The sequence below is a fragment of the Nelumbo nucifera genome, chromosome 7 (assembly GCF_055504915.1).
Source record: "Nelumbo nucifera cultivar China Antique chromosome 7, China Antique-T2T, whole genome shotgun sequence".
Classification (NCBI taxonomy): Eukaryota; Viridiplantae; Streptophyta; class Magnoliopsida; order Proteales; family Nelumbonaceae; genus Nelumbo; species Nelumbo nucifera.
In genome coordinates this window covers 30664397-30682290 of record NC_142655.1, presented here as the reverse complement: position 1 = coordinate 30682290, position 17894 = coordinate 30664397, and the positions used below count along the sequence as shown (strand labels likewise).

Sequence of the window (17894 nt, the reverse complement as noted above, 5' to 3'; positions counted from 1 at the left end):
TGCTTTGGGAACCCCAACTGATTCTTTGTTGAATGTGACCACGGTTAAACTGGATGGAACCAACTATCTGGCATGGTCACAATCTGTGAAAATTTATATTTGTAGTAGAGGAAAGTGGAGGTTTATCTCCGGGAGCAAGAAGGCTCCCCCAGAGGATGATCCCTCTTATGAGAAATGGATGCAAGAGAATTACACCGTTATTGGGTGGCTCGTGAATTCAATGCAGCCACAGATTAGTCAACATTATCTATGGATGAACTCAGCTAAGGAGATCTAGGATAGTGTTGCAGAAACCTACTCCCATAAACTAAATGTAGCCGGAGCCTATAAACTGAGGAGTGATGTGAAGAATTTAAGAAAAGGGGAGAAATCCCTTGCGGTATACTTCTCAACCTTGAAATCTCTGTGGCAAGAAATTGATCTAATAGAGGTTGTGACTTGGGACACTTCCAATGATGCAGAAACCTACAAAAAATTAGTTGAAAGAAACAGGGTTTTTGAGTTCCTAACTGGACTAAACCCCAAATATAACATCACAAAACAAAATATTTTATCCAAGGAAAGTGTCTCATTGTCACAAGCATATGCTTTGGTCAACAGTGAAGAAAGCAGAAGACAGGTACAGGTTCAAGGGATTGGCACTAAAGATCACTTTGCAAATATGGGGGTTAAACCCAAAGGAGTTGTAGGGGCTCCTAGTGGCTCTAGAAAGAAGGAGGTTGTATGTGATAGTAGAGTGCTGGAAAGAAGGGGTTAAACCTAAAGGAGTTAAACCCAAAGCACACCAAAGACAAGTGCTGGAAATTACATCTCGATCTTGTTCCTGTTCGATTCCAGAAGAAACATGATAGTAGAAAGACAGGGAGTGCAAATGTAGCCACTGGTACAGATACTGAAGTTGAGTCTGCTTGTGCACAGTTGGCGGCCATGAAAGTTGAGTATGAAAATTTTGGAAAGATGATCAGTCATCTCGAAGGTGTAACTTCATCTTCCAACCCTTCAGGAAGTCCAGCCACCTCTACATTTGCTCACTAAGGTATAAGAGCCTCTACTAATCATGCAACCACCTCAGGTAATCTTAAGCCCCCTTGGATCATCGACTCAGGTGCTTCTGATCACATGACCAACTTTTCTACTTTGTTTGTTTCATATGATTTGCTCCCTAGTCGTGACAAAATCACCTTAGCCGATGGCTCTCTTGCCTCTATTTCTGGCAAGGGAACCATCAAGGCTACAGACTCCTTACTCCTACCTTCCACTCTTCATGTACCTAGATTAAATACAAATTTGTTATCTGTAAGTAGCTTAACCAAGTCATTAAATTGTTGTGTAACCTTCTTTCCTTCCCACTGTGTTTTTCAGGATTTGGAGTCTCGGAAAGTGATTGGGAGTGGCCATGAAGCGAATGGAATATACTTGCTCGATACTCCTGGACAGAGCCTTGATCAGCCTAGGAATGCTGCTTTTGGTTCTACCTCTTCATTTGCCTTTTTTCTACTTTAAGTCATCTATTCCCTGAATTGTTCAAGGGAATCAATGTGTCCAATCTTAATTGTGAATCATGTCAGTTATCAAAACATTGTAGAAACAATTACCCTTTGAGCAATAAAAGATCTTCTTTTCCTTTTAATATTGTGCACTCTGATGTGTGGGGGCCTTACCACTTATCCTCTATGGGGGGCTACAAATACTTCATCCTGTTTATTGATGATTTTTCTCGATTAACTTGGATATTCCTAATGAAATCTCGTGATGAAGCTCCAAGACTTGTGAGGCAATTTCATGAATATGTTTTAACCCAGTTTGATACCAGGATTAAAATTTTTAGATCTGACAATACAAAAGAATATTTTGAGAAGAACTTATCCTCGTATCTCTCTGACATGGGGGTTATTCATCAAAGTTCCTGTGTTAGAACCCTTGAACAGAATGGAGTTGCTGAAATGAAAAATAGACATATTGTTGAAGTTGCAAGGCGCCTTTTGTTTGTCTCACATGTTCCTACAAGATTTTGGGGTGATGTTGTTCTCACTGCTACCTACCTCATAAACCGTATGCCATCCAGGGTTCTAGGGTTTAAATCCCCCTTCAGTCTTCTTCATCCCGACAACGACCTCTTTCCTATTCCTCTTCGTGTGTTTGGTTGCACCTGTTATGTACACATTCCAAGTGCCCAGAGACATAAATTTGAACCAAAAGCCCACAAGTGTATCTTCCTTGGTTATTCCCCCACACAGAAGGGTTACTGTTGTTTTGATCCAAAGACTGGCACTCAATATATCTCAATGGATGTTACCTTTGATGAATTTTCTCCTTTTTATGGTTCCTCTCAGGAAGGACATTGTCCACAGGGGAAGAGTTTGTCACAAGTGTTTGCTCTTCCTCTCCCTATCCCAGTTGAGTCTCATGATGAGCTTGTGTCCTCTCCAAATGAATCAAGGGAGGATCAATAACTCCATTCTCCTTGTCCTAATGTTCCTATCTCTTTACCTCCTCATCCTACCCACAATCCTAAGCTGTATCAAAGGCAAAGATCCAGGAATGAGCAGGTTGTTTCCCTTCCAACAAGTGAGCCTCATGCACTTCCAATCACAGATGAGACAATAGGTGTTGTTTCAACCCCTTTGGAACCATCTTTCCCGGACTTGATGTTCCCATTGTTGTTAGGAAAGGAAAACGGAAGTGCACTGCACACTGCATTTCAAAACACCTTTCTTATGGTCTGCTTTCTCCTTCATACTTTTCTTATCTCTCTTCAATTGCTTCTAATCCTATTCCCATGTCTGTGTCAGAAGCTCTTGAGATTCCAGAATGGAGAGATGCCATGAAATCTGAAATGGATGCCCTACACAAGAATGATACTTGGGAAGTGGTGGATTTGCCTGAAGGGAAGGATCCAGTTGGTTGCAAGTGGGTCTTTACCATTAAATACCAGGCTGATGGGACTATTGAGAGGTACAAGGCCAGGCTATTTGCAAAAGGCTACACACAGACGTATGGGATTGACTATCTGGAGACCTTTGCACCTGTTGCTAAGATGACATCTGTGAGGGTTCTCTTATCTCTGGCAACTCACTTTCGCTGGCCCCTTTATCAGTTGGATGTAGAGAATGCATTTCTGAATGGTGACTTACATGAGGAGGTTTATATGTCTCTCCCTCCAGGAATGTACGGAAGTGATATGCAAGGAAATGTATGCAAATTGAAGAAGTTCCTTTATGGCCTCAAAAAGTCTCCTAGAGCATGGTTTGAGAGATTTAGAGCAGCACTTGTTAACTTCGGCTATGCTCAGACACAGTCTGATCATACTCTTTTGTGAAGAGAAGTGAATCTCTGGCAGTATATCTCATTGTGTATGTTGATGATATTGTTGAGACTGGTAATGATGCTTCAGGAATTCGTGCTCTTAAGTCTTTCCTTCGTACAAAATTTGAGATTAAGGAACTGGGGGAGTTGAGATACGTCCTTGGCATAGAAGTTGCTAGGTCCAAAGATGGGATCCTTATCTCCCAAAGGAAGTATGTCCTTGACTTGCTTTCTGAAACTGGGAAGATGGGTGCTAGACCAGCCGCAACTCCTATTGATATGAGTAACAAACTTTCTGCTTCAGATGGAACATTGTTGGAAGACAAAGGGGTCTTTCAAAGACTTCTTGGGAAACTCTTGTACCTATGCATGACTCGGCCAGATATTGCATATGTTGTCAGTTGTATTAGCCAGTTCATGCATGCTCCCCGAGATACTCATACGGCAGTCGCAGAACGAATTCTGTGTTATTTGAAAGGCTCTCTAGGAAAAGGAATTTTGTTTACCAAGCATGGTCATATGAAACTTGAAGCCTATACTGATGCTGACTAGGCTGGAAATATTGATGACAGAAGATCTACTTCAAGGTATTGCAGTTTGGTGGCTGGTAATGTTGTCTCTTGGAGGAGCAAGAAACAATCAGTTGTGGCACATGGAGTCTCTGAACTGTTGTGGCTAAGGTCATTGATGGAGGAACTTGGGATTGAGTATGACAAGCCAATGATGTTGTACTGTGATAATCAGGCCGCCATTAACATTGCCCACAACCCAGTACAACATGATAGAACTAAGCATATTGAGGTTGATAGACACTTTATTCGAGAAAGAGTCTCTTCGGGTGAAGTGTGTCTTCCCTTCACTTCTGAAGGACAATTGACAGATTTTCTCACCAAGGGCATTCCCAAGGCAAGGCTTCAGCATGACACTGGCAAGCTGGGCATGATTAACATCTATGCTCAGCTTGAGGGGGAGTGTAGAGAAGATGGGCCGAAAGGCCCATAGGTTGTTATTCTATGTTATATTTATGTTCTTTTCTATAATGGGCCAATCCTCTTCTATGTTGTGTTTTTGTAATTTCTTGCCCAACCAAGGGCCTCTCTTGTAATTATTCAATAATTAACTTAATAAAATTGTATTAGAGTGTTAGAGGGGGAGATTAGTTCGAACCTCTCATCCTCTAACCCTCCTTGCCGCCAGCTCTATCTCTCCATCTTCACCAATCTTTTCAATTGTTTGCCTTTTCTGGTTTCTCATCTAATCTTACACAGTCCCATACTTCGAAGGGTTGTTTTTCAACTTTCCCAAAGTTGTTTGAGTCCTTGTCAGTGAGTCAGTTACAATGTCAGACATGTCAATTGAGTAAACATTGTAGAAGTTCTTTTCCTTTGAGAAATAAAAGATCTGAACTTTCATTTCATATTGTTTATTCTGATGTTTGGGGCCCTGTTACTCTACTTACTAAGGCTGGATATAAGTACCTCATTACCTTGATTGATAATTACTCTAGATACACGGGTTTACCTATGCGATCTAGAGATGAATGTGCCAAAACGTTTTTGGATGGATGCAGTTTTGTGTGCTACATACATCATCAACCGTATTCCATCTCGGTTACTAGAGTATAAGGCCCCACATCAGCTTTGGTTTCCTATAGCTCCGTTATCCACCATTCCAATGCGTGTTTTTGGGTGTCATTGCTTTGTGCATAACTTTTCCCCTACTCGAGGTAAACTTGATCCTCGAGTTATTCCTTGTGTTTTCCTTGGTTACCCTTTATCTCAAAAGGGGTATCGTTGCTATGATCCTACCTCTCGCAAGTACTATGTCTCCATTGATATATCCTTCTTTGAGAATCAATCTTTCTTTTCGGTTTCTCCTCAGGGGGAGAGTAGGGTTGAGGAGAAACAGGCGGCTCAAACTCAACTACCTCCTTTACCCGATCCTCCTCCATTCTGTGTCTTTCATCGTCGCCATAAAAGCCAGTAGAGTTCAAGAGCCACGGAACCTGACACTATGCAACCAACATCATTGGATCCGCCAGAGGCAGATCCTTCTCATCAGCCAGGTACACTTGCTCCTATTGATATGCTTGTTCCTCTCAATGTTGATTCCACTATCATCAATGATCTCGATGTTCCTATTGCTAAGAGAAAGGGTGTTAGATCTTGTACCAATAATCATCCTATCTCTAATTTTGTGTCCTATGATCACATTTCACCTTCATTCCGTGCATTCCTCTCTTTTGTGGACAGTGTCCCCGTTCCTAAGAATGTGGCAGAAGCTTTATCTAAACCTGAATGGACAGATGCAATGCAGGAAGAAATTGATGCATTACACAATAATGGCACTTGGGAGTTGGTGGATCTTCCTGAAGGGAAGGAACCAATGGGTTGCAAGTGGGTGTTCACAGTGAAACACAAGGCTGATGGAACTGTTGAAAGGTACAAGGCTAGACTGGTAGCAAGAGGTATTACACAGGTATATGGAGTGGACTATGTAGAGACTTTTGCTCCAGTAGCCAAGATAAACTCTACCAGGACTCTTCTTTCATTGGCAGCAAATCTTGACTGGGAACTTCACCAATTGGACATCAAAAATGCTTTCTTGAATGGTGACTTGGAAGAGGAAGTGTACATGACCCAACCTCCAGGTTTTTGTGCCAAAGGCAGTGAACAAAAAGTGTGCAGGTTAAAAAAATCTTTATATGGGTTCAAACAATCACCCTGGGCTTGGTTTAGTAAGTTCCACTTAGTAGTTCAACAGATAAGGTTCAAACAATCACCCTAGTCAGATCACACTCTATTTGTGAAAAAAGGTGAAGGGAAAATTGCAGCTCTAATTGTGTATGTAGATGACATAGTGATCACATGAGATTGGGAGGCTGAAATACGAAGACTAAAAAAATTCTTAACCACTCAATTTGAGGTGAAAGATCTAGGCCCCTTACGTTATTTCCTTGGAATTGAAGTTGCCCGCTCTTACAAGGGCATCTTTATTTCCCAATGGAAATATGTACTAGATCTACTAGAAGATACAGGCAAGTTGGGGGTAAAACCAATTGACTCACCAATTGAATCTAATCATTAGCTGGGAGACAGTCAGGGAGAGTTTTTGAAAGATGTGAAGTTCCAGAGACTCATAGGGAGACTCTTGTATTTGTCTGACCAGGCCTGATATTGCTTATGCAGTGGGTGTCCTTAGTCAATTCATGCACAATCCTAGGACAACTCACTTTGAAGCTGTAGAGAGGATCCTTAGATACCTCAAGAAGTTTCCCGGAGCTGGTTTGTTGTTCCAAAAACAGGGACACTTAAAGGTGGAAGTATATACTGATGCTGATTGGGCAGGAGCAGTTGATGACCGAAAGTCTACCATTGGGTATTGTGCCTTTGTAGGAGGAAACCTGGTCACATGGAGAAGTAAAAAACAAAGTGTGGTGGCTAGATCTAGTGCTGAAGCAGAATATAGAGCGATGTCTCATGGGGTTGCTGAAATCATGTGGATAAGAAATCTGTTAGGTGAACTAGATTTTGTAGAGAGCAACCCTATGTCACTCTACTGTGACAATAAAGTTGCCATCAATATTGTTGCTAATCCAGTCCTGCATGATAGGACGAAACACATTGAAATGGACAAGCATTTTATTAGAGAGAAACTTGTAAATGGAGAAGTGTGTACTCCATATGTCAGCTCAGAAGAACAACTTGCAGATATCTTCACCAAAGGTCTTCATCATGTGCGGCACAACGATTTGTGTGACAAGTTGGGCATGATTAACATCTATGCTCCAACTTGAGGGGGAGTGTTGAAATAATTTAGTTATTTGTGTTAGGGTCTGTTTGGCTAGTTAAAGCCTTTTTTTATTTTCTATTATTGTACTCACAGCAGGGGCACAAGAGTCTTTTCCCTTCTTATTTCTGCCACCCTATATAATATAATAGAATCTGATGCCACCAGTACTATTCCATTGCTCCAAACCTTTTCTTCTTCCTTCTTCTCTTCTCTCTTCCTCCCTTCTCTTCTCTACTTCCTCATATTTCAATCGGATTTATTGCCAAGACTCTCCTCTCTTCTCTCCTTTCTACCTTTCTTTTCTGGTTCAAACTACATTAGAGCTCTGTTGCATCATATCGCATGGTATCAGAGCACGTAACAAGAGGGAGACCAGATTAGAGCCCATTTTAACCACCAATCTGATTAGGCTTTCTTCTAGAAGGTTGTCACTACAAGGGATCAAACTGAGTCCAGCGGAGATTCTGGGTGATTAGTGATGGTTATGGTTTAAAATGTCCCTAATTTCCCTAATAATTCCATGACATATTTCCATTTCCATGGGTAGCGAATCAAAATATAACCGGAATCAACATTTCCCCAATGAACACTACTAGCACCATGTGGAGTACAAGAGATAGTTTCAATATTTCCATTTCCACTTCCATGGGTAGTGACATGAAATTTTACTAGAATTGACATATTCCCCAATGAACACTACCAGTACTATGTGGAGTAGAAGAGATGGTATTTTAACAAAAGTTGGTGACAATATTGTAGATATGTAAAGTAACAATGTTATTGTCCACCTAACTTACATGATTACCACTTTGAGCTAGCTCAATATTCATTCCAAACATTAAGTTAAATATTAGTTGTTGTTTGTGTAATAGATTATTTGGTTGATCTATTACAACCATTTACATTTTCTATGAGTTTAAATTTTGCTTACTCATTCTATCATGAAGCTTTGAATTTTAAGGTTTATAGGGCAATTTCAAAACATATTCTTTTGTTTATAACCTTAGTTTCTTAGCTTTGTTTAATGATTTGGAACAAGACAATAATTTTAAGAAGTGTGCCTATGCTTCTTTCATCATTTCATTTCAGAAAAATTCATTCAATATTTTGCATATTTTACGATGTTTCCCTATGTCTATAATTTTTACAATATTTCCATACGATAGTTAGAAAACATGGAAATACTGTAGAAAACACGGCTGCATGGAAGGAGTGGAGCAATACCTCTGTATCGACTGGTCCGAAGTTGAGGAAGTCGATCGGGCTCCAAACAGAAGTAGAGCCAGAGATTAAAAGTGATGGCATTTTTGGAATAAACATTGCTAATAATAAGAGTGGGGTCAATGGGTTGGGGCTGATTGAGTTTTGAGACATTGGGAAGGCAAAGAGGGCCGACTCGGTGGAGATTTCGATAGAGGTATTGAGTAGTGGGGACCACTCAGAGTTGGCTAAAGAAGTAATTAAAAGTGGCACATGTGCCTTAGAAGTTAATGTAGCAGGAGGGGGCAAGAGTCTGAAGGACACATGGTAGACCAAATTCAAAAGGGGTCAGGGCCAGATGGAGTTGGAAAGGCTTTGCTGCTTTCTATTGAGGAGCTGACTTCTGGATTAACTAGGGCCCACTTTCGAAAATCAAAAGAAAAGCGGGTAGGTGCATCAGGCCTAAAGTGGAATAGGTGGAGTTCAGCTTCGATTAAACATCCAAAACGATGGACAAAAACTTCGTGCAAGCCCTTTTCAACTGCAACTCGAAGGGAAAAGGAAGACTACTGGGAATAGGTGTCTTTTAGGTTCAAAAAAAGGGAAAAGGAAGTTTCGACGAGGGCAGTGGAGGGGAACTTAGGAAGCGATTGTGTCAGGAAATTGAAGGAAGTTTAGAAAAGATTGCACCTCTTTGCTGCAAGAAACCTGTGGCAGAAATTGAAGGAGCAGATCTAATAGAGGTTGCTGGCACTCAATCTTCAACTTCTCAGGGGTTTAAAGCTCTGTCCAGTAGCCCAAATGAGGATAGTAGAGAAGAGATGGTCAGGATGGAGAAAATTGCTAAGGAGGTCTGGAAAGGGGCTGTCGTGGCTGACTCAGGAAACTTTTCAGGAGTTGCCAAAGAAGGTAATGTCGGTTCGGACACAGTTTGTTGCTCGCCTACCTAAGACAATAAAAATGATACTGTCTGACAGCAATATAAGGAAGAGATGACTGGTAGTTTTTGCATGGATTTGGGAAGGAGGGAGGAGATTGAGAAAGCTTTAGGTGTGGTAGAAGCAGTGACCGTCTTTGAACAGGTGGTGGTAGGAATGTTAGGTGTAGACCTAGGGAGAAGGAAGGCAACAGAGTTAGACCAGTTACACCTTTTGAGGAAGTTCCCAAGAAACCATACGAGGCTAGGAATTCTCGCGTTGTCCATATAACCAAGGTACTCCCTCGGTTAAAACGTGGTTTGGTTGGTGTTGGACCGACAAAAAAATTTAAAAAGGTTTATAAAAGAAGGGGGGGAAGGTTTTAGCATCATCTTTTGAAGAGTTTGGGGAGGTGGATTCCCAGGTGCTCAGCAGGTGGAAGAAGAAAACAATTCAGCTATCAATTCTGAAGTGAGATTGGCTGAAAGCAGTCTCAAGTAGGAGAGATCTAGTAGAGTTCCTATCAAGAAAATTGTTGAGAGAGAACAGAGAAGTCAAAATTGGTAAAAGTCTCAACTTATTTTTTGGGGTGGCGAGGAGTTCGCTAAGAAGGCTTTTAAGGTGTTCGAGAAAAAGAGGTTGGAAGAGAGGCTGAAGAAACTGGGATTCAAGAATAGGGGTGAGCGGTGGGATGAAGAAATTGATGGAGAAGAGGAAAGTATTGAGAAGGAGATGTAAGGAGATTGGGTGTATGGTTTCTGATTAGGGTTTTTGAGTTTGGAGATGTCTGAAGTCGACTAATGTGAAGTCTTTTGTCTTGTTTATTTTATGTTTAGGCAGCCATGGGTGTAAGTTTGTGTAGAGAAACTGATGTGTGGGGCCACTCTGTCCGTAGGATAGAATATACCTAGTCTATCTGCTATGTTATTCTGTTATTCTAGTTCTGTTATTTACTTTTCAGTTTTTTTATATTGTTAAGTGTTATGATGTAAACACCAAGGGCAAATATGTCATTTCATGTAACTAGCATAACATATAAATATTAAATTGAAGTGGCGGCGGCAGATCATTCAGAATCTGTCCTTCCTTTCAAACCTGTGTTCTACTGCTCTCTCACTAATCTTTCTCTTCTCTCTTCTTCACTTTCTCTTCTGTTCGAACCTGAAATTCCTTTTAGTGTCCAAGACTGATAGCAGTCTTGATCATCTTCATGGTATCAGAGCCAAGTTAGGGTTTCTTATGTGAGTCTAATACCAGCCGACCACATGAGAATCTCCTAGGACTAGAAGCTGAAAAGGTGGAGTTCGCAGACTGATTCTTGGAGATTGCCAGAAGTGCTAGCAGCTGTTGGAAGTTTTGTTATTGTTGCAGAGTATTGGTGGTCAGGAAGAATCAGAGAAGACTAGAGTTCGGGTAACCCTAGAAGGCAGCGAACAATTCTTTTCTTGTAAGTCATCTACTTTTCTAAGCAAAGATAGGTTGGACCTATCTGGAGAGGAAGGCTGAACCGTTCTAGGTTTTCATCTCTTTGATTCACTAGGGTTTTACAGCAAACCCTACCGTTCTGCTGTGATTAAAACCCTACTGTTTTACACCGAACTGTCTCAGCCTTGTTTCTTTCTGCACTAGAGTTTGAAAGTGATCTTGCGACAAGCCCTAGTGCTGGACTGAATCTTGTGATCTATCTAGAGCTGTCCTCAAGTTTATTGTTAGCATTGATCAGATTCTAAGGTTTCATATTAACCCTACTGCAAGTCTATCTATACAGTACTGGTTAGATTGTGCAACTGAATTGATCACTTTAAGGACTGATTAAAACCCTAATTCTGCAAAGGCAAATCAGACCTCCTTCTAAGCTGTTTTTCAGAGTTTTTTGGGGTTTTCAAACTCTCTTAAAGGGGTTAGAGCTCTACGGACAGCCACTATTGTGTTTGTTAGTTGATATCAGATCAGAATTATCCCAGTTTTGTGCACATACACTGTGAATACAGATCAGGCCTATACTGTTTTTGATTGTGATTGGTAGTCTAAGTGTTGTTTTAAGACTTGACCGAGATGGAGTTTAAAAATCAGGCAAAAGGCAGCTTTGGAGGCATCAGTTATGGCAGTGTTTCTGAGATGGGTGGTCAGATTACAACCGTAAATTCAGGTACTCTAGCTTCAGCCTACCATGCCTCAGCTCCAGGTACTACTGAACCTTGTTGGGTAATAAATTCAGGTGCATCCGACCACATGACTAGCTTGCCTTCACTGTTTACCTCTTACCATTTGTCATCTAGTAGGGATAAAGTATCTATTGCTGATGGCTCCCTGGTTCCTATTTCTGGGAAGGGGGACATTAAGTTATTAGATACGATCTCCTTGTCTTCTGTCTTACATGCTCCTAGCTTGATACTAACCTCCTTTCAGTCAGTAGTATTACCAAACACATGAACTGCTCAGTAACTTTCTTCCCTGACCGGTGTGTTTTTCAGGACCTGGAGACGAAGAAGGTGATTGGGGCTGGCCGTGAGACGAATGGGATCTATCTGCTCGGGGAGAGTTCTTGTCGGGAAGAGTCAGTGGGTAAAAGGTCACTTGTTTCCCAGAGTGTGAGTTCGGTTATGCTTTGGCATAACCGATTGGGTCATCTGTCTTTTCGGTCCTTAAAGAGTCTGTTTCTCACTTTGTTTGAGTTTGTTGAGTTGTCCCAGTTGCAATGTGAAAGGTGTGAGTTTGCTAAACATTGTAGAAACTCTTATTCATTGAGTAATAAAAGGAGTAATCATCCTTTTGATCTTCTGCATACGGATGTTTGGGGGCCATATCACATTCCTTCTATGGGTGGGTACAGATATTTTTTGTTATTTGTTGATGACCATACCCGGTTTTCTTGGGTTTATCTTATGCGTTCACGAGATGAGGTTCCCGCCCTGACCCAAAACTTTCACCAAATGATCCTAACCCAGTTTGATGTCAAGATTAAAGTTCTTAGATCTGATAATGCAAAGGAATACTTTGCTAAGTCATTGGCATCTTACCTTCTTACTCATGGGGTTATCCATCAGAGCTCTTGCCCTCATACACCTCAGCAGAATGGGGTTGCAGAAAGGAAGAATAGGCACATCTTGGAGGTGGTTAGAAGTCTTGTGTTTACCTCCAATGTCCCTATTCGCTTCTGGGGTGATGCTATCCTCACGGCGGTATATCTTATTAATCGGGTTCCTTCCCGGGTTCTTGATTTGTGATCTCCTTTTTCCCTTCTATACCCACATGAGGAGTTGTTTTCTATTCCCCTTAAAACATTCGGTTGTACCTGCTTTATTCAGCTTCTCGGACCCCATCACTCCAAGTTTGAACCCAAGGCCTCCAAATGCATTTTCCTTGGTTATGCACAAACTCAAAAGGGGTATTGCTGCTATGATCCTGTCACAAGGAGGAAGTTTGTCTCCATGGATGTCACTTTCTTTGAGGAGACACCATATTATCCTCGGGTTTCTCCTCAGGAGGAGAGCAGTGAGAGTAGGGGTTTAAGTCCTTGTCTTCAGGGGGAGAGCAGTGAGAGTGGGGTAGTTCCTTTACCTATTCCATTGGGTGATGGGAGCTGCAATGGTGAGGGCAGCCAGAGGGATCAGGAGTTGAGGGGGAGCTGCAATGGTGAGGGTGGTTAGAGGGATCAGGAGTTGAGGGTCTATCACAGGCGGTGTAGGCAGGTTGATCCCGATCATCAGCAGTCCAGGCCAGCTCCAATCTCATCTACGGCTCCAAGTCCAGACATTACAGTCCCAGGACCCACAGAGACTTCTTCTATTGTTGCCATTTCACCTCCTACAGATGACCTTGATCTTCTGATTGCAGTCCGTAAAGGGAAACGACATTGTACCACATTTACAGCCCACTGTATTTCCCATTTTTTATCCTATGATCACCTATCTCCTACCTACAGGTCCTACCTTAGTTCCATTTCCAATGTCCCTATTCCAAGAACAGTACAAGAGGCCCTATCAGTCCCGGAGTGGAGAGGTGCAATGCAAGTTGAAATGGATGCCCTATTGAAAAATAATACCTGGGAGCTAGTTGACTTGCCCAAAGGAAAGAAACCAGTTGGATGCAGATGGGTATTTACTGTGAAGCACAATGCAGATGGATCCATTGAGAGGTACAAAGCTCGGCTAGTTGCAAAAGGGTTCACTCAGACTTATGGTATAGATTACTTGGAGACATTTGCCCCGGTAGCCAAGATGACCACCATTCGGGTTCTATTATCTCTTGCAGCAAGCCACACTTGGCCTTTGTACCAAATGGATGTTAAAAATGCCTTCCTGAATGGAGACTTGCAGGAAGAGGTTTACATGCAGTTGCCTCCTGGATACTATGATACAGAGACAGGTAAGAAGGTCTGTCAGCTCAATAAGGCATTGTATGGTTTGAAGCAGTCACCTAGAGCTTGGTTCGACAGATTCAAACTAGCTCTTGGAAAGTTCGGTTATGTACAGGCCCAGTCAGATCATACACTGTTCATCAAGAGGGTGGAGTCTTCACTGACACTACTTGCAGTGTATGTTGATGATATTGTGGTGACAGGAAATGACAGCCATGAGATTGAGTCCCTCAAACAGCTCCTTCATCAAGAGTTTGAGGTGAAAGATCTAGGTACACTACGGTATTTTTTGGGCATTGAGGTTGCTAGATCTAAACAGGGGATCTTTGTCTCTCAGAGGAAATATGTTTTAGATCTGTTGGCTGAAACTGGAAAGCTGGGTGTCAAACTTGCAGATACACCCATTGAATAGAACCACAGGATTAGTGCAGAGAGTGGGGAGCTGCTTGAAGACAAAGTTATGTTCCAATGGTTGGTAGGAAAGCTCCTATATCTCTGCCTCACTCGGCCGGATATTACTTATGCTGTTAGTGTTGTCAGCCAGTACATGCATTCTCCTAGAACCACACATCTTCTTGCGGCAGAAAGAATTTTAGCCTACTTGAAGAGATGCCCGGGTAGGGGTATACTGTTCAAGAACAATAACCACATGAAGGTGGAGATCTATACAGATGCCGATTGGGCTGGGAGTGTTGATGACAGACGGTCTACCTCAGGATATTGTGCCCTTGTGGGAGGAAACATTGTCTCCTGGAGAAGTAAGAAACAAAGTGTTGTCTCCCGGTCTAGTGCTGAAGTAGAATACAGGTCCATGGCCAATGGAGTGGCTGAAATCCTATGGCTAAGATCTCTACTTGAGGAGTTGGGTATTGAGTATGAGAAGCCTCTGATGCTGTATTGTGATAATCAAGCAACCATTAATATATCACATAATCCAGTGCAGCATGATAGAACCAAACACATTGAAGTTGACCGATATTTTGTACGAAAGAGGGTCTCATCTCAAGAAATATGCCTCCCTTACATCACATCCAGAATGCAACTAGCAGATATCCTCACTAAAGCTGTATCAAGAAAGAAGCTAGAAGCGGATCTATCCAAGTTGGGAATGATAAACATTTACTCCCAACTTGAGGGGGAGTGTAGAGAAACTGATGTGGGCCCCACAGCTGTGGGGCCACTCTGTCCGTAGGATAGAATATACCTAGTCTATCTGCTATGTTATTCTGTTATTCTAGTTATGTTAAATGTTATGATGTAAACACCAAGGGCAAATATGTCCTTTCGTGTAACTAGCATAACATATAAATATTAAATTGAAGTGGCGGCGGCAGATCATTTAGAATCTGTCCTTCCTTTCAAACTTGTGTTCTACTGCTCTCTCACTAATCTTTCTCCTCTCTCTTCTTCACTTTCTCTTCTGTTCGAACCTGAAATTCCTTAGTGTCCAAGATTGATAGCAGTCTTGATCATCTTCAGTTTGTTAGTGTTTGTTTTCTCTCGTGTGATCTCTTGTCACCTTTCTCATGTAATCTCTTTTTTTAATAAATTTATCTTTTATCCTTCAAAAAAAAAAATACTAGATTTTGTACATTATGGGTTGGAAGGACATATTATTGGCTATTGTAGAGAATTCTATAGACTTTGGTTCTGCTCACATTGTTATCGTGAGGGGCATACTGTGGAGTATTGTCGTCTATTGAAGAAACTAGGAAGTTATGCCAACCAGGTCACCTATTCAAATGATGTATCACAATCCCAACCACAGATAGTTGCTACAGTCAACCAGGCATATGGGGAGACAATGACTATTTTTAAGGAAGAATATAATTGGTTAATTGCAGCCTCACCCTCCACTGTTACTCTTGCCCATGCATTAGGTATTAGCTCCACCTATCTTCTCTACCTCATCATCATCTCTATGGGTCATTGACTCAAAGAGCTACTGATCACACATTAGGTACTTCATCTACCTTTTCTAAATTAACTTCTTGCTGATAGGTATAAATCCCCGGTATCTAGCATAGGACATGTCAACCCAACATCCCAATTGTCTTTCTCATTTGTTATTTATGTTCCTCACTTTCCTTTTAATCTTATGTCTATGAGTAAGCCTACAAAATCACTAAATTGTTTTATTACCTTTTTTCCTTCTCATTGTGTGTTTGAGGACTTAAAGAAGAAGAGGCAGATTGGTGGAGTTGAACACTAGTTTTGAGTCATCCTTCATTGCAAAGTCTTCATGTCATGGTTTCTTTGATTCTGTCCAACACTAGTTTTGAGTGTGATACATGTCAGCTTAGCAAGCATCATCAACTTATTTTTCCTCCTTGAGCCATGAGTCATGTGTCTAAACCTTTTCAATTAGTTCATTCAGACGTTTGGGGTTCATGTCCTGTAGTGTCTTATTTGGGGTTCAAGTATTTTGTTACTTTTGTTGATGATTTTTCAAGAATTACCTAGTTAGATTTGTTAAAGGAGAGGTCCAAAGTATTTCCTGTGTTCAAGTCTTTCTTTATGGAAATAAAAACCCTGTTTGACTCTACTATTTGTGTTATTCAATCTGACAATGATAAGAATACATGTCTTCACCATTTACTGAATTTTATAATGATCATGGAATCATACATCAAACTTCGTGTGTTGATGCACCACAGCAAAATGGTGTGGTTGAACGCAAAAACTGCCATCTACCAGAAGTTACATAGCCCCCCTTATCCAGATGAATGTGCCAAAGATTTATTGGAGTGATGTTGTTCTTACCGCTTGTTATTTCAGTATTAGAATGCCCTCATCGATTCTTAGATAACTCATTCTGTCTTGTTTCCTAACATTGTATTTCTTATCTATACCACTTGTATGCTTCTCTTTCAGCTTATAGTTTCACCTGTGTGTGAGCACGTGTTTGTGCATGCTGCCCATGTATATTGTGCAAGATCAACTTTAGCATTTGAAAGCTTTAGTTGTAAATGTTAGAAGTCATAGCGCTACAATTTTCCAACCCATTGTCAGCATGTGCTTGCAAATGCAACATATCCGGAGTAAAGCTACCAGGTCCATTCTTCTTTATCAATAATGGATCAATGAAAATGTATTAATCACCAGATTTAAGAAAGAAAGATGAGCTAACCTTCATTTGCTTAGAAAACACATTAGAATGGAAGCAAATGTGCCATGTAGAGATATACATACGACCGTGATACAAGAATGATCTCTCAAGTGCACATGAATAGCTATGTTCAACAACCTGAATGAATAATAACTCATTAAAGCACTCAGTGGTCTCACACCTATGGGATAAGATTAAACTTAACTAACCAACAATAAATGCACTGATTTAAAATAATAATTTTATTAACTTGCCTCATCAGGAAGTAAATTAAATATAGTTTGTAAAGGCCCAGGTTTCTGATGAACCACAGTAGGACCTTGTTTATCAATAGAAATCCTTCTTCGAGCATTGGCTCCAGCATAGCCATTCAAGACCCTGTTTATAAGTCCATAGTTTCATACTTTCATTTATCAGCAAAAGTCAGAAGGAATGCTCAGTTAAGACAGACATGTTAAAAGAAAATAAATGGAACAGCATAACTAGATCCAGTTCATCAGTAAACTAAAAATGGTCAGTTGTATATTTTTTCTTGCACATATGTACTCGTGCATATTTTTATATTATCACTCATGCTTTTGATTGAGGCATTACTTCATCATATTAAAGGAATTATGGCTACTTTATGGCAAGAAAAAAAGAAGTAAACTAAGGCAACTTATCAAAAAGACAATTGCATTCTAAAGTAGACATGCCAGAAGAGAGTTTAGTGACCCAAGGGATAAATACTACAAATGCTCAGTTTCTTGAGATAGAAAAAGATTATTCAACTTGGAATAAAAAAGAACAGATGGTAAAACTCCAGAACATCATTCATCTTGAGAGAGAATAAAATCTCCAGAATTCAATAAATCAGTTACCTGGAAGAATTCACAGGAAGTTTACATGTTTTGATATGGAGACAAACCTGAAAGAGAAAACTATATGTTTAGCCAGAGAAAAAGAGATCCTCATGAATTTAACAAAGATAATCAAATGTACATAGTAAACAGATATTATTATTAATCACCTGCCCAGATGTGCTATCTAGTGTATGCCAGACTGCTCCAGTTTGAACTTCACCTTCAATAGGAACAGTAACAGAACCAAGAACTGTGCTTTTCCAAATGATATCCCAATCATATATAGTCACATTAATCTACAAAAATAATTAAAAAATAACTTGGTTAAAACATACCTGAAAAAGCATTGAAGACAATATAGGCACAAA

At 40.7% G+C, this 17894-nt stretch overlaps 1 protein-coding gene across 2 annotated transcripts in view; it reads right to left on the bottom strand.

Moving 5' to 3' along the window:
• The window catches only part of LOC104598232 (C2 domain-containing protein / GRAM domain-containing protein), a 115759-nt gene that overhangs the window by 84917 nt on the left and 12948 nt on the right, over window positions 1-17894 (bottom strand). For both annotated transcript variants that reach the window (XM_010260175.3, XM_010260174.3), the window contains exons 5-8: window positions 17694-17822; window positions 17545-17591; window positions 16939-17062; window positions 16706-16822 (exon numbers count right to left, since the gene is read on the bottom strand). In XM_010260175.3, the coding sequence (XP_010258477.1) occupies window positions 16706-16822; window positions 16939-17062; window positions 17545-17591; window positions 17694-17822 (417 nt within the window). The remainder of the gene's footprint in view (window positions 1-16705; window positions 16823-16938; window positions 17063-17544; window positions 17592-17693; window positions 17823-17894) is intronic.